General features: G+C 38.8%; 1 protein-coding gene and 1 pseudogene across 1 annotated transcript in view; both read right to left on the reverse strand.

Annotated features, from left to right (window-relative positions):
• The window catches only part of LOC137208452 (cytochrome P450 2C18-like), a 77,389-nt gene that overhangs the window by 22,070 nt on the left and 29,671 nt on the right, over positions 1–25,648 (reverse strand). The window contains 3 exon segments of the mRNA XM_067708887.1: positions 730–871; positions 9,431–9,618; positions 20,574–20,715. Coding sequence (XP_067564988.1) covers positions 730–871; positions 9,431–9,618; positions 20,574–20,715 — 472 coding nt within the window.
• On the reverse strand, positions 11,083–11,925 carry LOC137208967 (sterol carrier protein 2 pseudogene; annotated as a pseudogene).

Consider the following 25,648-nt stretch of genomic DNA (forward strand, 5'->3'; position numbering starts at 1 on the left):
ATTCTTGCTTACAAGCATCCTTACATATTGTCATCTACAATTCTAATTCTTGACAAAAAGTTATGTGCCCTTGTGGTTTTCTGCCTTTATAAATTTCCCCATTTTAGTCTGGAAGAACACAATTTAAGTGCTTCTTGGATCTGTGTCTCCTGGGCTATAGTCCTAACAAACCCCCAATAAACACCGCTTGATTTCAACCAGATCTACATTCTTGGAATTCATGGTTAACACTAACTTAATTCAAACATCTTGAATGACCAAAGATAAAGTAATTATATAAGTAAATGTACATGACTCTTTCCTTGAAACTCCACATCTACCCCACCAAAATAAACATTGGAAGGTAGAGACTGTAATTTTGTATTTTTCAAATGAGTGAAAGGAAGATTCTGGGTAAAAAGAAATGTCCAGTGTCACATAGCTCATAATTAATAAAACCAGGATTTAAACTGAGATTTTCTGATGCCCACTGTGATGCACTCTCATATATACCACACCTGCCTCAAGAACGATTTTAGAAAAACAAAACCAAACCCCAAAAATGTTACTCTGAATACACACCCAACTGATTGTTCACAAAATAACAGGCTTCACAACAAATAGATGTCCCTGAACTCCAAGGAAAAAGGGTCACAGATTCTTAGTTCCAGAGTGGGCATCATTAAGTTCCAACCAATTCCAGAAAGGTGTCTTGTTCCCTAAGTACCTAAGGAAATTAATTTTTAATACCTGCTGAGAAAGCCATGAAGTAGTCACTCTTCTTAAAGTTGCCACTCTCATCCAGGAAGTGGACTGGGTCAAACACCTCTGGGTTGGGGAATTCTTTGTCATCATGTAGCACAGAACTCAGCAATGTTACTATAGTCGTGCCCTGGAATGAAAGATGAAGATAAATGAATTATAAAGAGGTCGTGGAGCGGTAGAAATGTTACAAGTCATTTAGTCCCATTTTTTGATCTAGACATGAGAAGTCCCAGGTCCAAAGAAGGGCAGCAGCAATTCCAGACAGACAGACCAAGTAATAAACAGGGATGAGTTTAAGACCAGTGGCAGTGATGTTACTAAAGTGGCCTTCAATAGCATTTGAAGTACTGTGTACTTGGTTACTTGGGTGCTAGATCTCTGAATCCCCTTTACTTATCACAACGTTTGCACACTGCTGTCTGTATCCCACCCTTGACTCTATTTCATCATTTCAGCTTTCTTACATCTCATTTGTGGATCATAGTTTAAAATGGAAGCCTCTGAGGGCTCTTGAAAAGTCAGATGTATTTGGAATCTGTTTATAGGGCTTTTTAAAATAGAGGTCTGATCTGATCAAAAATGGCATCTGGCAAATCCATACAGAGACAGATTAGTGGCTGTCGGGGGCTGTAAGGAGTGAGGAATGGGCAATGACTGCTTAACGGGTGGTGGATTTCCTTTTGCAGTGATGAAAATGTTCTGGAACTAGATAGTAGCTATGGTTGCACAACACTGTGAATGTACTAAATTTCACTGAATTGTACACTTTAAAATAGCTAAAATGGTCATTTTTATGTTATACTTATTTTACCACAGTAAGAAAGAAAATTTTCCCATGAGGAAAAGTGACTTCTTAGATAATATCAACAAGTACACTAACAACTACTGAGCATTTATCTTTGGGATGAAATTTGTTTCTCTTAATTTTAAAATGTGGGGGAACACTTCGTTATGGATGAATTCTAGATTTAAAAAAACAGATGATAAAATTAGAAAAATTCTCATTTTTCAACAATTCAAGTAAAGATCATCAATTAATGCTAAAACTGTTGGATGAATGATTTGGGAAACAGTATATTCACAAGGTCTTAAAGTACCATGCCATAGATTTTTAATTAATTACCTATGAAAACAGAACCTCAGCAATGGAGAGATATGGCAGATTTCTCCTTAATAAGTGATCACCTTAGCATCACCCATAATGGGATAAGCTGACATTACACGTCTTCAGCCGAAATGTGATGCAGTGGGACATACACAACATCACCTAAGTAATTTTCTTGTCAAATACACACAACTGGAATCTAATCTCAAGAAAACAATCACATAAAGCCAGACTGAGGAATGTTTAACATGACAATTGTCCTGGACTCTTCGAAATTGTCAGTGTATTAAAATGAAATAAACATAGGAAAAGGAACTGTTCTTGATAACAGGGGAGTAAAGGGGCGGATAATCAAATTAAATACTTGTTCCTTGATTGGACACTAGATGCCCCCTCAAAAAAAGCTACACAAGGTATTTTAGGATAATTGAGAAAATGTAATTATAGTATATATATATCAGAAAAAAATATTATATAGATGATAATTCCTTTAGTGTGAATGCTTTTATTGTTATGTAGATAAAGTCCTTGTTCATTTGTTCTTAGAAGATACATACTGAAGTATTTAGGTGTTAAGTGTGATAGATGACAGACAGACAGGTAGTTACAATATAGATATATACACAATTTCATATGTATTTCATATATTATATATATATATATCCATTGTACGTTTAAATACTATTTAAATTTTAAAACCTTTTAAATTCAAAATTGGGGGTAATTGCACCCCTTAAGTTTATCGTATTTAAGGTCTATAATTTTGTTTTTAAAATTATTGCCTTGCATATTTTTAAACAAATAATACTGGAAAATGTTACTTTAAGATTTTAAAAGCAGGTATATTTTCAGCAAATGGTGCTGGGACAAGTAGATTAACCATAAAGAAAAGAAATGAAATATGACCATTACTTCACTCCATAAGTAAAAATGAACTTTAAATGGATCATAGAGCTAAATATAAACGCTAAAAGTATAAAACTTGAAAAAGAAAAGCATAAATATTTGATAGCATGTGCTGGAAAATAAATATGACACAAAAGCCCAACTCATAAGAGAAATAATCGATAAACTGGACTTCATAAAAATTTTAAACTATGTTTTTTTTTTAAACTTCTGCTCATTGAAGGACATTCTTAGAAACCAAAAAAAGAAAGAAAATGACACAAACCGGGAGTAAACATGTGCAACACTGAGACATGACAAACGGATTGCATACTAAAGAACTGCAATAATTAAATAAAGCAAACTCAATAAAAAATAGGACTTTGAGCAAACACTATCAGTGAACACATACGAATGGCCAATCAACACATGAAAAGAAGCCAAATATCATTATTCACCGAGAAAATAGAAGTAAAACAAAATGAGATATCACTACACAACCCCTTCAGTGTCTAAAATTTAGAGGGTGCGGCGGCAAGTGTTGGGGCGCGGAAGTTGGTGGGCACGCAGACGGCGCACCCTGGTTCCATTCAGGGCCAGCGGCCACGTGCTTGCCCGGGTTCCGGCCTCTTAGCCAGCACAATGCAAACCGTAAACAACACAACAGTGTGGGGAGGAGCCTCTGCCTCTCGAGCTTTCTTTGCCTAGTCTCCGGCCTCAAGACGCTTCAGGCGAAGGGCCGTCTTTCCGCCCCCAGTTCCCGCGCCGCGCGGGACCCGCAACTCTGCCACCGGCTCCGGAGCTGAGAGCGCTGCCAGGCTGTCGCGCCAGGATGGGGGATGAGCAAGTCGGGCGCTATACCTGGTCCAGGCAGCACCGCCCCACCTGCCCTGCGCCCTCGGAGGGGAGGCACGTGTCACAGGTTGGACCACGTCGCACGGCGCCTCGCTGCCGCCAACCCCTAGGCACTCCCTGTGCTGCAAAAAAGCGTGTTCGGGGAGGCCACCGCTTCAGCAGTGAGGCCTGCCTCCACCCGCCGTCTGACCCTGTCTGCGCGGGATCTGGAGCTGGACTCCAGCCGGGCTGAGCCTCAGCCCGCTCAGGAACTATGGGTACCACCAGCGAGCGGAAAGGGGTGCGGCTTCACGGGGCGGCGCCAAGGCCCCGACCTTTAACCCCTGATCCCCGCCCCACCTTCCACGTGGGGAGAGCCAGACATCTGACACGCGCCTGCAAGCCCTTACACGGAAAAGCGAGAAAACCTCCAGCGTTAGCACAACAGACAATCAGTTCCACCAAAGTTAACAACGATGCTTTAAATGTTTTATTTTTTTCGCTTTAAAAATATTTACAGATCTGAAATATCTCCCCTTTCGCCCCTACCCATACTCAGGACAAGAGAAACGGAAAGAGGCGTTGAGATGATTGTTCAAAGCCCCCAAGGGCCGGCTTGGCCGGCCATGTGTGCGGGTACATAAATACAGGTGTGTATGTGGGGAGAGGCGTGTACTTGGTTTGGTGTTTTTCTGATTTTTTTTTTTCCCTACCAGTCAATATCGTTCTGGCCAAAACTCCCTTTCCCACCACCACCCAAGAACAGCCCCTCCAGAATGGTTTTCAAAACGTATTGGATTGTTTTGGTAGAACGAGGTGATCTGGCTGGAGGAATGCCGATAAATACCAGAAACAAAACAAAAAATAGGGCAGAGGCCATAAATAAGAAATAATAAATTAAAAATAAAATGAAATAAAATTTAAGAACACTAACAACGGCAAGTGTTGGAGGGTACCTACCTCCAGCAATTGGAACTTTCATATATTGCTAGTAGGAGGGAAAAATGTCACAGCCGTATTAGAAAACAGTTTGGTGCGTTTTTAAAATAAAGTTAAACTTTAAATAAAGTTAAACATTTAACTTATTTAAACTTTAAATAAAGTTAAACATTTAACTTTAAACTCCCACTCCTCGGTATTTACCCAAAAGAAATGAAAATTTATGTCCACACAAAACCCTGTATCAAATGTTTAAAGCACCTTTATTCAAATAGCCCAAAACTAGAAGCAACCCAAATATCCATCAATTAGTGAATGAATAAACAATTTGTGGCACTCCACATGATATCCACTCATCGATAAAGAAGGAATAATCCATTGATATATACAATAACAAGGATGAATCTCAAACATATTCTGCCACATAAAAAAGAGATAAAGGCATATATTGATTACAAGTTATTTCATTTATGTCACATTATACTGCACTCCTGAAAAGGCAAAACTGTAGGACCAAAAGCAGATCAGCGGTTACCAAGGGCAAGAAATGGGGGAAATGGATTGTTTGCAAAAGGAGAATAAGGAAACTCTTTGAGATGATGAAAATGTTTGATATCTTAGTTGTGGTGGTAGTTACATAACTTCACATACTGATCAAAAGTCTTTAGACTCTACACTTAGAAAGGTGATTTTTCTTCTATATAACTCATACCTCAAGTAAAAAACAGAGGAATACATTAAGTCACAAAAAGCACATATGGTAAAAAGTAAGTCTCCTTCCCATCTAACTACACAAATTTATTTAGACTTTCCAAAAACAACCATTCCCACCAACTAGTTATATACCTTCCAGAGATATTATGCATATCAGGCAGATAATCCTATATACATTTATGCCACTTACCACTTTCTTCTTTTTTTACCCAATGACAAGCATCCAGTGGATCTTGATTTTTTTCTTTAATTAAAATAATTTAGGGACTTCCCTGGTGGCGCAGTGGTTAAGAATCCGCCTGCTAATGCAGGCGACATGGGTTCGAGTCCTGGTCCGGGAAGATCCCACATGTCGTGGAGCAACTAAGCCCGTGTGCTACAACTACTGAGCCTGCGCTCTACAGCCCGCGAGCCACAACTACTGAGCCCACGCGTTGCAACTACTGAAGCCCGCGTGCCTAGAGCCTGTGCTCCACAACAAGAGAAGCCACTGCAATGAGAAGCCCACACATCGTCACCAGAGAAAGACTGCGTGCAGCAACGAAGACCAAATGTAGCCAAAAATAAATTAATTAATTTTAAAAAATACTAATTTAGATATTGTCCCATGTCAACACATGTACAACTGCCTTATCATGCTACATAATATAAATGTGCCATGACACTACTAATGAACATTTAGATAGCTCAAAATATTTTTTTATTACAAGCAATGATGCAAGGATGAATTTTTTGGACACTCCTTCATTAGCACTTGTAGTAGATTCCAAGAATTATAATTCTTGCATTATAAGATACTATATTTTTAATAGATATTGCCAAAATGTCCCCCCCAAAAAAGATGTACTTATTTATAATCCTGCCAGTGGCACTTGAAAGTACTTGTTTACACATATCCTCTCTAATAAAAGGTTTTCTCAGCCTTTGACTTCATCACACTGATATATGAAATGAGTGTCTCATAGTTTTAGCTTGTATTTTGCATGTTACCTGGTTTAATTCTTGTAACATTTTGAGGTAAGCAAGGTTAGTTTTATCAACAGTTCACAAATGTCTTCAGCAGGACATGAATATTCACATAAAGTGGCATAAATAAGGAATATATATAGATTCACTTCAGTTCAAGTAAGGTTTTGACCACCAAATGAAATTGCATCAAACTTATATATTTGTTTTCAATTTTCCAGGTTTTTAGTACTGCAGAATTAAGGAGGAGGGATTTCTAAACCCACGTTACAGGAAAAAAAAAAACTTAGATCAGCTCTAACACAGTAGCTTTCAGTGATCCATAGCTAGGTATATTTAAAGTAAAGCTAATCAAAAGTAAATAAAATTTAAAATTCAGTTCCTCAGTTGCACTCATCACATTTCAGGCACCCACTAGGCACATGTGGCTAGTGGCTACCATATGGGACAACGCAGATATGCACAATTCCCTCTTCCCCAGAAGATAGCAATAGTAATTTCAACCTTAATAAACTCACGATCCTTCTCCCCTCAAAGTAGACATTTCAGTCATCTTATTTTTATGTACAATAACACATGCAGGCTTCAAATGGCAGCAGCTTGTAGGATACCAACTATAAAGTTTGAATAAAAATAGAAACCATGTGTTAGAAAGCACTGGAAAGCTGCAGACAAAAATTAGTCTCCAGGGCTTCCCTGGTGGCGCAGTGGTTGAGAGTCCGCCTGCTAATGCAGAGGACATGGGTTCGAGCCCTGGCCTGGGAAGATCCCACATGCCACGGAGCAACTGGGCCCGTGAGCCACAACTACTGAGCCTGCGCGTCTGGAGCCTGTGCTCCGCAACAAGAGAGGCTGCGATAGTGAGAGCCCGCGCACCACGATGAAGAGTGGCCCCCGCTTGCCGCAACTGGAGAAAGCCCTCGCACAGAAACAAAGACCTAACACAGCCAAAAATAAATAAAGAAAGAAAGAATTATTTTTTTAAAAAAATTAATCTCCAGATTCCAGAGACAGAAGAAACTTGGAAAGGTTAACTGGCATCTACAGTCAATATCTGACTGTGTTAATATCCAATTCTGAAACAGGAGGCGTTATGTAATTCTGTCCGCCTAGTGAAGGAAAGATGAAAACTTTCTGGAAGAAGATAAACATCACCTGAGACTGCATTTCTTATGCAATATCTGAGCTTAAGCAAAATGTATCAGGTTCAGGGAAGACAGAACTAAGCAAACACCAAAAGAAAAGAAAAGGGGGCAATTATATATATATAATAAAAATATACCCACAATATGGAAAGTTACCCACCTTATTTTATGAGGCCAGCATTACCTTGATATCAGAAGTCTTATTAAAAATTCTTTGAGAAAGAGTAATTGCAGACCAGTCTCTTGTGAATATAAATACAAATGTTCTCAATAAAATGTAGCAAACCAAATTGAGCTTTTTATATATGAGAGACAGACACAGACCCCAACAGAGAGACAGAGAATAAAATATATGCCATATAAACAAATGCAGAGACTACATTTGGTCAAATTTTGTACACACAATTATGAAAACATTATACAGATTGCGAAGAGCAGGGGACGGGAAAATGGGGTGTTTCTAATCAATGGGTATAAAGTGGTTGCTGGGGGTTTGGGGGAGAGAAGGATGAAGATACAGAACACAGAGGATTTCTAGAGCAGTGAAACGACTCTATATGATACCACAATGATGGACACATGTCATTATACACTTGCCCAAACTCATAGAATGTACAACATCAAGAGTGAACCCTAATGAAAATGATGAACTTTGGATGCTAATGATGTGCCAAAACAGGCTCATCAACTGTAAAAAATGCACCACTCTGGTAGAGGATATTGATAATGGGTGAGGCTATCTATGCCTGTGTCGAGGCAGGGAGTATATAGGAAATCTCTGTATCTTCAGCTTAATATTGCTGTGAACCCAAAACTGCTCTTAAAAAATGAAGTTCGGGCTTCCCTGGTGGCACAGTGGTTGAGAGTCCGCCTGCCGATGCAGGGGACAGGGGTTCGTGCCCCGGTCTGGGAAGATCCCACATGCCACTGAGCGGCTGGGCCCCTGAACCATGGCCGCTGAGCCTGCGCATCCAGAGCCTGTGCTCCGCAACGGGAGAGGCCACAACAGTGAGAGGCCCGTGTACCGCAAAAAAATAAAAAATAAAGTTCATCCCAAAATTTCATACAAAAATAAGATTAGGAATATTTCCCTGATCTGCTTTTTTTAATATTTACAAAAATATACATAAAATATCATTCTCAATGATGAGATATTAAGCCCTCACCTCTTCCTGGATATCATAAATTAAACAATGGCCACTATCACCACTTCTGTTCAACACTATCCTGGAAATCCTGCCAGTGTGATAATGCAATAAAGAAAATTAAAGTCATGAGAATTGGAAGATAAAACAAATATTAAACCAGGTGGCAAAATTGTATATATAAAAATTACAAATCAATCCACAAATTATTAGCAATGATAAATGAATTTAGAAAGGTTGCTAGATATAAGGTCATCAAAATAAAATCAAATATATTTCCATATAGCAAAAAAGTGGAAAAGGCATTTTTAAAATTATACAATGTAGGGAGTTCCCTGGTGGTCCAGGGGTTGAGACTCCACACTTCCAATGCAAGGGACGTGGGTTCGATCCCTGGTCCAGGAACTAAGATCCCACACGCACCATGGCATGACCAAAAAATAAAAAACAAAAACAAAATAAAATTATACAACATATAATAACATCAGAAATATTATTTATCTGAGAAAAACATAACAGATGTGCAAGCCACTGTACTGCAAACAAAACAGTACTGAAAAATTAAAGAAAGCCCAAATAAATTGTATCTGTGAATTGAAAGATTCAACATGTCAAGATGTCAATTCTTTCCAAATTGATTTAATATCAACCTGATAAAAATCATAGCTGAGTGTTTTGGGTAACTGACAAATAGATACTAAAATTTATCTGGAAATGTAAACTGCTAAGAGTAGACAAAACAATATTAAAGAAGCAGAACAAATATGGGAGACTTAGCCAGATAATCAAGATCTGTCATAAAGATTTATAGCCACAAACTGGAAACAACACAAAACCCATCAGGCTACCCCATGCATGACTTTTGCAATTCTCTCATCTTAAGGACTGCAACCATACTGTGAATATGGGAACTTCAAGAGCATTGAGGCCACAGCAGGAGAAACAAATCTGACCCTGGGGATGAAACAGTTTCTTAATTTAACATCACGGGTCACTGCATGGGGCAGGTTGGTGGGGATAAGGTCAATGTATCTCTGGATCTCATGTACCACAGCATCCATGTAGGGCATGTGGCTCCTGTCCTGCATGCAGGGACTCTGGTGTCTGCCAATCACACAGTCAATCTCTTTCTGGACTTTAGCTGATAAGACACAAGTGAGACTGATGGAAAAACAGGAAAATACATACCACATTTGCATACCAATTAAGAGTTACATAAAACTCTGTGAAGGTGTTCCAACATCATTATAAACATCAACTACAGGCCCAGAAGGACACCTAGACATACAGAGTGAGTTGCCATAATATAGGTACATATGACTTTCATACAAGCTAGGCTTTGAGATAAACCTGTGCACACCTATATATTAGCATACAGGATCATTAATACGAATAGAAATTATGAAATGCTTCAAATATAAATATTACTTTTTTTTGAGGAAGAGCTATTTTAATTTTCTATTAAACATTCTTCCGAAAACATTATTTTACCCCACATCTTACCGAGTTATTAGAAATAACATTAGCATTAGAAAAACTAGGAAGGTAAAAATAGGGAAAACACATCACATGACAAAGTCTAATATGAAATTTACCTTTAAAAAAAAAAAGGAATAAAAAGTAGTATTCCTTTAAATTGAATTAAAAAAACTAGGAAGGGGCTTCCCTGGTGGCGCAGTGGTTGAGAGTCCGCCTGCCGATGCAGGGGACACGGGTTCGTGCCCCGGTCCGGGAAGATCCCACATGCCGCGGAGCGGCTGGGCCCGTGAGCCGTGGCCGCTGGGCCTGCGCGTCCGGAGCCTGTGCTCCGTAGCAGGAGAGGCCGCAGCGGTGAGAGGCCCGCGTACCGCAAAAAAAAAAAAAAAAACTAGGAAGGTAAATTAAATGTGGCTTGTTCAACCAGACATATGAAAAGGGAAAATTATAACAAAGGAAGGAGAGTTTTACAAATTTAATTAAATTAATACGAGATTATAATTTGAAAACTGTGCATCTCAAAGCAAAATTTATTTGTTCAATTATTTTTAACAACAGTGTTTTATGATTCTAATACATTGATTTTTTTTCCAAGAAGGAAACTCACTTAAAAATATTTTTGTTTTAAAAAATAGGCCTTTTTCCAGCTATATATTTTTTCTCCCCAGCCTTGATCATATTTCTTTGATTTGGAAGAAAATACTGTTTTGATGGCATGAAATGCAAAACTGTAAAGATTTTTTTTTTAAAAAATCCCAGTACAGAATTTTATAAATTATCAGTGGAAAACAGATTAAGGTCATTAAGTGCACAACACTAATTACTGGCCAGCTACTGGTATTCTGTTTCTTCCCTAGTTCTCCCAAGGAAAACTTAAATTGAGTCTTCAGCAGAATAATCCTCAAATATACTTTTATTTTTTTATTTTTTTTGCAGTACGCGGGCCTCTCACTGTTGTGGCCTCTCCCGTTGCGGAGCACAGGCTCCAGGCGCACAGGCTCAGTGGCCATGGCTCACGGGCCCAGCTGCTCCGCAGCATGTAGGATCCTCCCGGACTGGGGCACGAACCCCTGTCCCCTGCATTGGCAGGCGGACTCGCAACCACTGCGCCACCAGGGAAACCCCTCAAATATACTTTATAAGCAAAATGAGAGCTTTTGTTTACATAGTTTTTGGATTTTGCTATTCCTAATTTTATTCTAAAACTCAATTTTACCCCAAACCATAATTACCATATTAACTTTGTAATGCACAGTTGTACGCAATTCAGCAAAGCAGTAGTACACCATCAGGTTCTATTCACCCAGAGCTTAGGAAAAACAGGATTGGTCACACCCATTTAAAAACAAATACGCTATTTGCCAATGTGTAGTTTCAATCTAAGTTCTGACAATGAAATATATGGACATATATCTATATATCTCATCTTGATTTTCAAAGTTAAGCAAAGAGAGTTCTTCTCAGCTTAGCTTTGCCTGGCTGAAGCTGAAGATTTTGTAACTTCATAGCCAGACCCATGTTGCCAGTGATTTTCAATTTACCTTGAAAGAAGGCCGACTGAGGATTCATTTTACCAGTCATCAAAGCCAGTAAGTCCGAGTCAGCCACTGTAATTGTGGAGTCGCCCTTCTTATCTGAGTTAGGGAGCACTGATCCTTTGCCATTCTTCACGTCCACCACCCAGATGGCTTCTTTAGCTCCAGGGCCATCCTTCACCTTGAAGGCAAAAACCATCGATTTTCTTCACAAACTGCTCCCCTTCCTCTTCAAGCTTCTTCTCAATCTCCTTAAAGACAAGATTTGCCTTAAATCCATCAACTGCAGAGCTGGTTGGAGCAGCCTCAGTTTGATGAGTTCTAAAAGAACCAGCAGCTTCAGGAAAACCCATCTTGTACAGCGTGACCACTACTGCTCCTCCGATGCCTAAATTATGCTGCAGAGCAACCTCTGCACCAGGAACTTGTTTTTTTCCGGCTTCCTAAATATTACATTATTAACTCAAGAAATTACTGTCCTCGCAGAAAGAAAAAACAGGAATCAAGTATTAATTTCATTTTAAAAATCAAATTCTGTAACTGATGTATATGTATGTATGGTTTGTGTGACTGTACATGTGTTGTGTATTTATTTGCAACTTTGAATGCTATCTTCTTTAATCCTCATACTCCTCCCAAAGGTGGCCACTTTGAAACATTCTAGCAGTTTCTTCTGAAATTTAAATTTCATATTTCTAAATAATTACTAGGGCTTCCCTGGTAGTGCAGTGGTTAAAGAATCTGCCTGCCAATGCAGGGGACACAGGTTCGAGCCCTGGTCCGGGAATATCCCACATGCCATGGAGCAACTAAGCCCGTGCGCCACAACTACTGAGCCTGCACTCTAGAGCCCGCGAGCCACAACTACTGAGCCCGCATGCCTAGAGCCCATGTTCTGCAACAAGAGAAGCCACCGCAATGAGAAGCCCTCGCACCGCAATGAAGAGTAGCCCCCACTCGCCACAACTAGAGAAAGCCTGCACATAGCAATGAAGATTCAATGCAGCCAAAAATAAAAAATAGAAAAATTTATTTTAAAAATTACTACTTTTATTTCCTGATTTATCCATTTTTAGACAATGTATAATGACTTTCTGATAAGTGAGATGAGGGCTTACATCTCAACCACCACCCCATACAAAATAAGTACCCACAAACAGACACAGACACAGACACACACACACACAACTTCCCCTCACTCAATTTTCCACAATATATTTATATCACAATTTTTTATTATATCACTATTCATTGTTTATATCATTATGACTAAGACAACTATGATTATGTTGACTCTTTTGTACATTCTTGGTCTTTTAACATGTATTTCAATTCCTAATTTTTAGATGCCAATTTAGAATTATTGCAAATGCTCAGGCAGATGTTTCAAACTCTTAGTAATTAATTTTCTAATTACTGGGAAGCCTCAATTTATCATTTCTCTTTTGTTCTTGGTGTCTCCTCTCCCAACTGCTTTATCCACCTAGTCCATTTTGAAATAGAAGTTTTCTAAACCTTGTGCCCAGCACCCTCTCTGAAACCTCCATTTTCCTACATGAGATCTCCTGAATCTTCAGGAATAACTCTCATTTGTAATTAATTTATCATCATTTCAATGGGGTTCTGACCCAGAAAAACATAATTTGCTTAAAGATTTTTTTTTAATTTAAAAAAAAATTGTTCATAAAAGTTAAAACTATTGCCCTGAAAGGAAATTCTTACGGCAAACACCATTTTTCTGGACTCAGACTTCTGGAATAATAAAATTGCTTTTTAAGTGTGACATAAGTACAAAAAAAGAAAATTACAGGCCAATATTCCTGATGAACATAGATGCAAAAATTCTCAACACAATGCTAGCAAACTGAATACAAGAGCACATTAGAAGGATCACACACCGGGCTTCCCTGGGGGCGCAGTGGTTAAGAGTCCGCCTGCCAATGCAGGGGACATGGGTTCGAGCCCTGGTCCGGAAAGATCCCACATGCCGCGGAGAAACTAAGCCATATGCCACGACTACTGAGCCTGCGCTCTAGAGCTGGCGAGCCACAGCTGCTGGCCCTGTGAGCCACAACTGCTGAAGCCCACGTGCCTGGAGCCTGTGCTCCGCAGCAAGAGAGGCCGCCGCAGTGAGAGGCCAGTGCACCACAATGAAGAGTAGCCCCTGCTCGCCTCAACTTGAGAGAGCCCGTGCACAGCAGCGAGGACCCAACACAGCCAAAAATAAATAAATAAAATAAATAAATTTTTTAAAAAATTAAAAAAAAAAGAAGGATCACACACCATGATTAAGCCGGATTTATCCTTGAGATATATGGGTGGTTCAAAATATGCAAAATAATAAATATGATGTACCACATTAATAAAGGATAAAAATCATACTGTCATCTTAATAGATGGAGAAAAAACATTGGACAAAATTTAACATCCTTTCATGATAAAAACTCCTCCCAACAAATTATGTATAGAAGGACTGTATCTCAACAAAATAAAGGAATGTATCTCAACGTATATGACAAGCCCAGGGCTAACATACTCAACGGTGAGGGGAGTGACATCAGCATTACAGCAGTGTGAGACACTCCCTTTGTCCCCACCTTCAATCTACAACCAGTTAAACGTCCATAACTCAACAAAGGGAACTCTGCCCAACACATGAGGATGCCAGAGAATTCCACACTTCTCTACATTTAAAGGTGGGTGGATTGGAACACATAGAGGAGGCAGAATGGAGAGAACAGGTGAGGCAATGCCTGAGATCCTGGCACCCAGTCATGGCATCTAAGCCCACAGCCCCAGAGAATCCAGGAGTAGCAAGGGGGCATTGCACACAATTCTGACCTCCCAGTCACAACAGCACCCACAGCCACAGGGAACTGAGAAGTGGCAGCAGGACCTGTGACTCTGTCCCGTCAGCTGTGGAAGCACCTGCAACTCTAGACCCCCACCCTCCCGCCCACAGCAGCAGCACCCATGAACCTGAAAGCCCCTAATGCAGCAGAGGTGACCATAGCTCCAACTGCCCTCCAACTCCCACCCTCCCCCCTCGGCAGTGAAGCCCACAGCCCAGACGACCCTGGACAAGGTGCCTGCCCTTCTGGTGCCCCAGGCGGCAATGCCAGCAATAGCAGTGACACCAGCAACAGCAAGGCACCAGTGACAATGAGGCACCAGTAGTGACAATGAGGGCACCGAACAACACCTCTGGCAAAGGCAGTGGGGTGGAAAGTGCCAATTCTCAAATATAGCCAGAGGCAGCTGAAGTAAGAGAAACCAAAAACCTGTGCTATAGTGTCATCTACTGAAAACAAACAAACAAAAAGGCCTCCAATTACAAACCTGTTGAATTGTTAGAAACAAGGTTAAAAGAAAGATAAAACACCTTTACCTAATGAAGAAAGGTGTTTGCTACTTCAAATGCACCAGTAGAAGAACAACTCATCAAGCACCATCGTGACAATGGCATAAAAATTCTCCAGAAGCCAAACTGAAAATTACAGAATATTGAGATCTAATTGATAGACAATTCAAGACAGCTGTCGTGAAGAAACTCAAACTCAACATGGTACAGCAAAACTCAGACAGGCAGTTCAATGAGCTAAGGAATGAAATTAATGAATAAAAAGAATACCTTACCAAAGAGACTGAAACATTAAAAAAAAAAAATCTGGAGCTGAAGCATGCAATAAATGAGATGAACAACACATTATAAAGCAGGCGTCCCCAACCCCTGGGCCACCTGTTAGGAATCGGGCCGCACAACAGGAAGTGAGTGGTGGGCCAGTGAGCGAAGCTTCATCTGCCGATCCCCATCGCTCCCCATCGCTCACGTGACTGCCTGAACCATCACCCACTGCCCCCGTTTGTGGAAAAACTGTCTTCCACGAAACCCGTTCCTGATGCCAAAAAGGTTGGGGACCGCTGTTATAAAGCATTGGAAATAGGGCACCCCATGGAAGAGAGAATTAGGGAGCCCGAAGATAGAAACCTAGACATGATTCTGGTTGAAGAGGAGAGAGAAATAGGGTGTTAAAAAAAATTGAAGAAATTCTAAAAGAACTATTGGAATCTGTTAGGAAGGACAACATAAGGATAATGGGTATCCCACAAGGAGAAGAGAGGGAGAAGGGAACAGAGTTCATTTAAAGAAATAATAACTGAGAATTTCCTAAACCTGGGAAAGGAACTGGATATATAAGTGCATGAAGCTAAGAGAACACCTAATTACCTCAATGCAAAAAGACCTTCTCCAAGACACATTATATTAAAACTGCCAAAAGTCAATGACAAAGAAATCCCCGTATGCTGTTGGTGGAAATGTAAACTGGTTCAGCCACTATGGAAAAGAGTATGGAGATCTGCTTCATTTCTGGGTATTTATACAAAAAATATGAAAACACTAATTTAAAAAGATATATGCACTGCTATGTTCACTGCAGCATTAAAATAGCCAAGATATGGAAACAACCTATGTGGCCATAAACAGATGACTGGATAAAGATGATGTGGTATATATACAATGCAATACTACTTAGTGAAAGAGAGAGAGAGAGAGAAAGAAAGAAGGGAAGGGAGGAAGGAAGGAAGGAGGGAGGGAGGGAGAAAGGAACGAAAGAAAGAAATCTTGTCATTTGCAACATGGGTAGACCTTGAGGGTATTATGCTAAGTGAAATGAGCCAGTCAGAGAAAGACAAATACTGTATGGTTCCATTCACATGTGGAATATACAAACAAACAAACAAAAACAAAAACATAGATACACAGAACGGAGTAGTGGTTACCAGAAGGGAAGCAGAGTGAAGGGAGGGCAAGATGGGTAAAGGGGGTCAACTGTATGGTGAACGGATGGAAACTAAACTTTTGGTGGTGAGCACACTGCAGTGTATACAAAATGTGATGTTGTACACATGGAACATATATAATGTTATAAACCAATGTTACATCAATAAAGCATTTAATTTTAAAATAAATAAATAAGGGAAGAGTGGATGGTTAACCAAAAAAAGGTAAAATGCTATAAGCTATTATTATTATTATTATTATTATTTTTTTTTTTTTTTGCGGTACGTGGGCCTCTCACTGCTGTGGCCTCTCCCGTTGTGGAGCACAGGCTCCGGACGTGCAGGCCCAGCGGCCATGGCTCACGGGCCTAGCCTCTCCGCAGCATGTGGGATCCTCCCGGACCAGGGCACGAACCCGCGTCCCCTGCATCGGCAGGCGGACTCTCAACCACTGCGCCACCAGGGAAGCCCAGCTATTATTTTTTTTTAAGAGGTAAAATATATTAGCTGTATAATTGTATTTATTTTAAACCATTTATAATTTTTAATGAATATTGGAGACCAAATGAAATGTATAGCATGATGTTTTTAATCCAGTGTGAGTGGGAAACAAATAGTACATGAAATTATGACCCCACCATTTTGTTCCTGCTCTTTTGAGCCAGAACCTTTTAACTCTCAGTTTATTAAAGAATATTTTAACCCATTTATACCAACATTGATGGATTTTCATCGAAAGGTGTTTTCTGATATTATTCCAATTAAGCAAATATAATTCTTTGATTAATATTACTATAAGCTATTCTTCTAAGATCAGGAACCAGACAAGGATGCCTACTCTCCCCACTTTTATTTAACATAGTACTAGAAGTCCTAGCCAAAGCAATTAGACCAGAAAAATAAAGGCATCGATTTTGTAAAGGAAGAAAAGTTAAATTGTCTCTATTTACAATGATAGGATCTTATATGTAGAAAATCCTAAAGACTACACCAAAAACTGTTAGAACTAATAAACAAATTCAGTAAAATAGCAAGATACAACTTAGTGTATAGAAATCAGTTATGTTTCTATATACTAACAATGAACTATCTGTGAGAGAAATGATAAAAATAATCCACTTAGGGCTTCCCTGGTGGCGCAGTGGTTGAGAGTCCGCCTGCCGATGCAGGGGACACGGGTTCGTGCCCCGGTCCGGGAGGATCCCACATGCCATGGAGTAGCTGGGCCCGTGAGCCATGGCCACTGGGCCTGCGCGTCCGGAGCCTGTGCTCCGCAACGGGAGAGGCCACAACAGTGAGAGGCCCGCATACCGCAAAAAAAAAAAAAAAATCCACTTATAAAACCATCAAAAAGAACAGAATACTTAGTAATAAATTTGACCAAAGAGGTGAAAGATCTGTACATCAGAAACTATAAAACACTGATTAAAACGAATGGAAGAAACACAAATAAAAAGATATCCTGCAGTCATTGATTAGAAGAATAAATATTCTCTAAATGTCCACATTACCTAAAAGCAATCTACTGATTCAATGTAATCCTTATCAAAATTCTAATGACATTTTCACAGAAATAGAAAAAGGAATCTTAAAATTCATATGGAACCACAAAAAAACCTTGAACAAACCAATCTTGAGAAAGAAAACACAGCTGGAGGCACCACACTTTCTGATTTTAAACTATATTACAAAGATACAGTAATAAAAACAGTAGAATACTGGCATAAAAACAGACACATAGATCAATGGAACATCATGAATACAGCAGAAATACAGATGGTCCCCAAATTATGACAGTACTATTTACAGTTTTTTCCACTTTACAATGGTAGAAAAGCCATATGCATTGAGTAGAAACTGTACTTGGAATTTTGAATTTTGGTCCTTTCTTAGACTAGCAATATGCAGTATGATACTCTCTCATAATGCTGGGCGGCAGCAGCAAGCCACAGCTCCCAGTCAGCCATGCAATCATGAGGATAAACAACCAATACATTTACAACCACATTCTGTACCCATACAACTATTCTGTTTCTCTTTCTCACTTTCAGTACAGTATTCAATAAATTACATGAGATATTCAATGTTTATAATAAAATAAACTTTGTAGCAGGTGATTTTGCCCAACTATAGACTAATGTATGTGCTCTAAGCATGTTTAAGGTAGGCTAAACTAAACTATGCTATTTAGTAGGTTAGATGTATTAAGCACATTTTTGACATATAACATTTTCAACTTAAAATGGGTTCACTGGGATGTAACCCCATTGTAAGTTGAGAAAGATCTGTAAATCCATGTATCTACAGTCACTCTCTTTGACAAGGGTGCCAAGAATACACAGTGGGAAAATGACAGTCTCTTCAATAAATGGTGCTGGGAAAACTGGATTCATTCAATAAATGGTACTGGGAAAACTGGATACATACAAAAGAATATAATTTGATCCTTATCTTACACCATTCATAAAAATTAATTCAAAATGGATTAAAGACTTAAATGTAAGACCTCAAATCATAAAGCTCCTAGTAAAAAACATAGAGGAAAAGTTCCTTGACATGGTCTTGGCAATAATTTTTGATACGACACCAAACACACAGGCAATAAAAGCAAAAATAAACAAGTTAGACTACATCAGTATAAAAAAGCTTCTACACAGGAAAAGGAACAATCAACAAAATGAAAAGGCAACCTACAGAATGGGAGAAAATATTTGTGAAATATATCTGACAAGGTGTTAATACCCAAATTATATAAGGGACTCAAACAACTCAATAGCTAATAATAATAACAGTAATAATAACCCAATTAAAATGGGTAAAAGACCTGAATAAACATTTTTCCAAAGAAGACGTACAAATGGCCAACAGGTATGCGAAAAGGTACTCGACATCAGGGAAATGAGATATCACCATGCACCTGTTAGTATGGCTATTACCAAAAAGACAAGAGATAACAAGTATTAGTGAGGATGTGGAAAAAAGGAAACCCTTATACACTGTTGATGGAAATGTAAACTGGTACAGCCATCATGGAAAACAGCATAAAAGTTCCTCAAAAAATCAAAAACAGAACTACCATGTGATCCAACAATTTCACTTCTGGGTATATATCCAAAGGAAATGAAATCAGTATCTCAAAGAGATATCTGCATTCCCATGTTCACTGCAACATTATTCACAATAGCCAAGATATGGAAACAACCTAAGTGTCTATCAATGGATAAATAGATAAAGAAAAGATGATGTATACAACAGAATATTATTCAGCCAATAAAGGTGAAAATCCTGCCATTTGCAACAACGTGAATGAACCTGGAGGATATTATGCTAAGAAAAAGTAAGCCAGACACAAAAAGACAAATACTGCATGATCTAACTTACATGTGAAATATAAAAAAGTCAAACTCATAGAAACAAAGAGTGGAGGGATGGTTGTCAGAGGCTGGGGTGGGGGAAATGGGGAGATGTTGGTCAAAGGGTACAAACTTTCAGTTATAATATGAACAAGTTCTGGGGATCTAAAGTATCAATACAACATGGTGACCATAGTTAACAATGCTGTATTGTATACCTGAACTTTGCTAAGAGTAGTTAATTAGCTCGATTGTGGAAATCATTTTGCAATTTGATTTCGCAATATGAAATCATGTTGTACACCTTAAATATATAAATTTATATTTGTTAATTATATCTCAATAAAATGGGAAAAATTAAAGTTGTTCAAAAAGGGAAAAAATTCCTTTAGGCACTTCTTTTGTCTAAATAGCATAGATCTTTTTCTAAATCTAACCTTGTAAAGAACTTCTCAGACTAGAAATTTTCTCAGCCTTTCTTACCAAATTTCTAGAATTTATGCTATACTTCAACAAATATAGTTCCCATCTCCCCTACCCTAGCATTAGAATGCTGCATATTCAGAATAAGGAAAGATTTCTGCAAAAACATACCTACCATTCAAAGTGGACTCTTCTTAAGAAAACTAATATTCAATCCTAGGCCAATTTATGCTGGCTGTGCCTGCTGCAAATCCCTTCCCATGAAGTCCAGACACTTATCCAGAATTTTTTATTGATGAAATCCATAGCTTTACTGCCTTTGCTACTGCTCACACTGTCTTCACTTTTCTCAGTCCTTCTCCCCTATTGTACAAATTTGTCTCACTTTTAACCTTTTTAAAATATTTTAATTTTAAACTTATAGCTGGTGGCACAGAAATTTCAAAAATAAAGCTTCTCTAAGAGAAATAAGATGGAGGACCCAATATCTTCTCTGAAATTCACTCTGCCCACCATCTTGCTCATACCTGTGACCTCTCGGCACTTTAGCAGGAGGAGAAGCCCATATCTCAGTGTGGCGTTCGTTTTCTCTGTCCCAGCTCCAAACAAATCAGTTACAGTGGCTATCAAGTTTTCAAAAGTAAACTCCATCTGTTGATTGTGCTTTTCCTAGGAATTATTTGATGTAATTATCTGATAGTTTGCCAGCATATATAATTACAGTCAATCCAAAATAACACACATTGTTATAAAGCTAAGCAAACTTAGACGCTGGAGTGCAGTATTAAAACAACAACTGTACGGTATGGCAAAGTGTGTGGATTGGGCTGACACAATCTTCATTACCTACTCCTTTTCCCTTGCTTGCCTAAAAATTTCATTGCAAGCCTCTTTTGCAGCTACATTGGCCAAGCAACACACTTCTTACCAATGGCCTACTGATGCCAGTTTCTCCCTTTCTTTCTTCATACTCAAAACACAGATATGAAGGTGTAAGTGGTGTAGACGTCATCTTGGAACATGAGTATCTGAGCATGAAGATGAAGCCTATATACTTAAGAATGCTGAAGAAAAATGGAAGGCACTTGAGTCCATGATACTTCAAGGCTAGCTCTGGACTGCCCAACATGAGACTCTCTCTATGTGAGATAAATAAGCCCACTGTTTCTTTAAGCCTTTGTTAATTTTTTTTCTTATTGGTAGGCAAACACAATCTTAAATGATAGAAATGAGCAAATTAGAGCTATATTTTGAAAACCATTATAAGCCAGAATCAAGAGTTTGCAATTCTCTTCTCCCACTGAAGAATTTATGTGGATTCTGTGTTGCCTAAAGATCCATTATGAAGTTGAAAATGTGCAAAAACTAACATGGCAGCACATCCTAGAATAGATTATAGAGAAAGAGAATGGATTCACAAAGACAAAACGGGGCTGGCCACTACTGTATTCCAAGATATGAGGCAATAGGCAACTTGGTCTAGGAAACAAGTGCAGATGCTAAGGGTCAGGAAGTGACTGAATAAAGCTCTCACAAGTCAGAAGTTGGGAGAGTAAAAGCCCTTCACAGGGACAACTAAGGTTGGTTTAGATGAGGGATATATGTGATTCAAAATTGAAAATAACAATGGGACAATCTGAAATAATGACTACAGAGGTCATTAACAAACCAAAAAATAATTTCTTCCTATCCAGTCCTCTAGACCAGCACTAATTTAATAAGGCTCTTATAATCCCCAAATGACCTGTGGCATGCCCAATATTATGTAATCCAACACCATTAAGATAGACAACCCTATCGACAGTTGTACTTGGTAGATAAAAGTAGTCATCCTCATTGGTAACATCAACTTCACACAGTTTTCTAACCTTTTCAACTCAAAATTACTCTCCAAGAAGGAGAGCAGAGTTCTTATAAACCATTATTACTATTTCCATCTGTTCAAGTGAATTTGAAGCATCAGTGGTTATGTACACATAGCCTATCAAAAATAAGTTAGCCTGTACAAAACCTTGCTGAAAGAAATTAAAGAAAAACTAAATACATGGAAATACATCCCATGTTCATCTATTGAAAGACTTAGTATTCTTAAGATGGCATTACTCCCGAACTGACCTACAGATTCAACATGATCCATATCAAAATCACTGTTAGCTTTTTGCAGAAACTGATGAGATTGTCCTAAAATTCATGTGGAAATTTAAGTGACCAAGAATAGATAGAACAATCTTGGAAAGAAGAACAAAATTGGAAGACTCACACTTCCCATATTAAAAATTACAATAAAGCTATGGTAATCAAGATTGTGTGGTACTGGCAAAGAGCAAGATATATAGACAAGTGGAATAGAATTGAGAGTCCAAAAGTAAACCCTTCACATCTATAACTAATTTTCAACAAAGTTGCCAAGATCATTCTATCTGAAAAGAATAGTCTTTTCAACAAATGGTGCTGGGACAACTGGACACTCACATGCAAAAAAATGAAGTTGGACCCATACCTCACACTACTATCAAAAATTGATTTAAAATGGATCATAGACCTAAATATAAGAGCTAAAACTATAAAACTATTAGAAGAAAACTTGGAGGGAATCATTGTGACCTTGGATTAGATAACAGTTTCTTAGATATGACACCAAAAGCACAGGCAACCAACGAAAAAGATTAATAAATTGGATTTCATGAAATCGAAAACTTCTGAATTTCAAAACACACTATCAAGAAAGTAAAAGGACAGGGACTCCCTGGTGGTCCAGTGGTTAAGACTCCACACTTCCTATGCAGGGGGTGCGGGTTCAATCCCTGGTCAAGGAACTAAGATCCTACATGCCTGCATGGCATGGCCAAAAAATATATAAAATAAAATAAAATAGGGCTTCTCTGGTGGTACAGTGGTTGAGAGTCCGCCTGCCGATGCAGGGGACAAGGGTTCGTGCCCCGGTCCGGGAAGATCCCCATGCCACGGAGCAGCTAGTCCCGTGAGTCATGGCTGCTGAGCCTGCGCGTCCGGAGCCTGTGCTCCACAACGGGAGAGGCCACAACAGTGAGAGGCCTGCGTACCGCAAAAAATAAAATAATTAAAAAATAAAGTAAAAAGACAACCCATAAAATGGGATAAAATGTCTGCAAATTATATATCTGATAAGGCACTTGTATCTATAACACTGAAGAACTCTTACATCTCAACAATTTAAAAATAAAAACAGAAATAAACAAATAGGACCTAATTAAACTTAAAAGCTTTTGCACAGCAAAGGAAATCATAACCAAGACGAAAGAAAACCCTTAGAATGGGAGAAAATATCTGCAAATGAAGCAACTGACAAAGGATTAATCTCCAAAACATACAAACAGCTCATGCAGCTCAACATCAAAAAAACAAACAACCCAATCCAAAAATGGGTGGAAGACCTAAATAGACATTTGTCCAAAGAAGACATACAGATGGCCAACAAACACATGAAACGATGCTCAACATCACTAATTATTAGAGAAATGCAAACTAAAACTACAGTGAGGTATCACCACACACCCGTCAAAATGGCCATCATTTAAAAATCTACAAACAATAAATGCTGGAGAGGGTGTGGAGAAAAGGGAACCCTCTTGCACTGTTGGTGGGAATGTAAATGGATACAGCCACTATGGAGAACAGTATGGAGGTTCCTTAAAAAACTAAAAATAGAACTACCATATGACCCAGCAATCCCAGTCCTGGACATATACCAGGAGAAAACCATAATTCAAAAAGACACATGCACCCCAATGTTCATTGCAGCACTATTTCCAAGAGCCAGGACACGGAAGCAACCTAAATGTCCATCAACAGAGGAATGGATAAAGTAGATGTGGTACATATATACAATGGAATATTACTCATCCATAAAAAGGAACAAAATTGGGTCATTTGTAGACATGTGGATGGACCTAGAAACTGTCATACATAGTGAAGTAAGTCAGAAAGAGAAAAACAAATATCGTATATTAACGCATATATGTGGAATCTAGAAAATGGTATAGATGATCTTATTTGCAAGGCAGAAATAGAGACACAGGTGTAGAGAACAAATGTATGGACACCAAGGGGGGAAAGGGGGGGTGGGATGAATGGGGAGATTGGGATTGACATTTACACACTATTGATACTCTGTATAAAATAGATAACTAATGAGAACCTACTATATAGCTCAGGGAACTCTACTCGATACCCCAATAAAAATTAATTTAAAAAAATAATAGCCAAATTCAAAAATGGGCAAAGCACTGAAACAGACATTTTTCCAAAGAGATACATAAATGGTCAACAAGAACATGAAAGATGCTCAACATCATTAACCATCAGGGAAAGGCAAATCAAAACCACAAGGAAAGACCACTTCACACCTACTAGGATGGCTAGAATCAAATGGACAGATAGGGCTTCCCTGGTGGCGCAGTGGCTGAGAGTCCGCCTGCCGATGCAGGGGACATGGGTTCGTGCCCCGGTCCGGGAAGATCCCACATGCCGCGGAGAGGCTGGGCCCGTAAGCCATGGCTGCTGAGCCTGCGCGTCTGGAGCCTGTGCTCCGCAACAGGAGAGGCCACAACAGTGAGAGGCCCGCGTACCGCAAAAAAAAAAAAAAAAAAAAAAAAAGGACAGATAATTAGAAGTACTGTAAAGGATGTGAATAAATTGTACCCTTCATACACTGCTGATGAGAATATAAAATGGTGGAATTTTATGCATAAGTTTTCTTCTAAGAGTTTTATAGTTTCAGCTCTTACATTAAGCCTTTGATCTGCCACACTTCCTCCAAAGGTTAAATATAAATTTATCATAGATCCAACAATTCTACCACTACGTATATACCCAAGAGAAATTAAAACATATGTATACACAAAAACCTGTACACAAATGTCCACAGAAACATTATTCATAATAACCAAAAAGCGACACGACCAAAATGTCCATCAACCAACAAACAGATATATAAAATGTGGTATATCCACACTGAAATATCATTCAACCATTTAAAGGAGTGAAGTACTGATATATGATGCATCATCAATGAACCTTGAAAACACTGTTAAGTGAAAGAAGCTAGACACAAAAGATGTTATCATACATATTGTATGAACTATACATATTGTATAATTCCATTAATATGAAATGTCCAGAATAGCAAATCTATAGGGATGGAAAGTAGATTGGAAATGTTTAGAGCTGGGGAGGTTGGGGAGGAAAGGGGGTGACTCCTAAAGCATACAGGATTTCTTTTCAAGGTCATAAAAGTGCTCAGAAACTGAGTGTGCTGGCAGCTGGATAATCTTCCCCAGTAATTATTTGCATTCTACTCTTGTTCTGGCTCATACATCTACCTGATCAAATCACAACTTCTCCTGCCAACATTCACGTTTACAGTTACTTGACAGACACCAACCTCCCACTACACATCTGTCCAAATTTATTTTTGGTTACACTCGTTTAAGGCTTCTCTCTTCCATCCATCTAGTCTCTTTACCACAACACACCTCTGAACCTCTCATGACACCATTCTACCAACCTGAAATTCCCTCCCCTATGACTTATTGCAAATATTTGAAGATCTACATCAAACCTC

Source organism: Pseudorca crassidens, chromosome 16 (assembly GCF_039906515.1).
Source record: "Pseudorca crassidens isolate mPseCra1 chromosome 16, mPseCra1.hap1, whole genome shotgun sequence".
NCBI lineage: Eukaryota > Metazoa > Chordata > Mammalia > Artiodactyla > Delphinidae > Pseudorca > Pseudorca crassidens.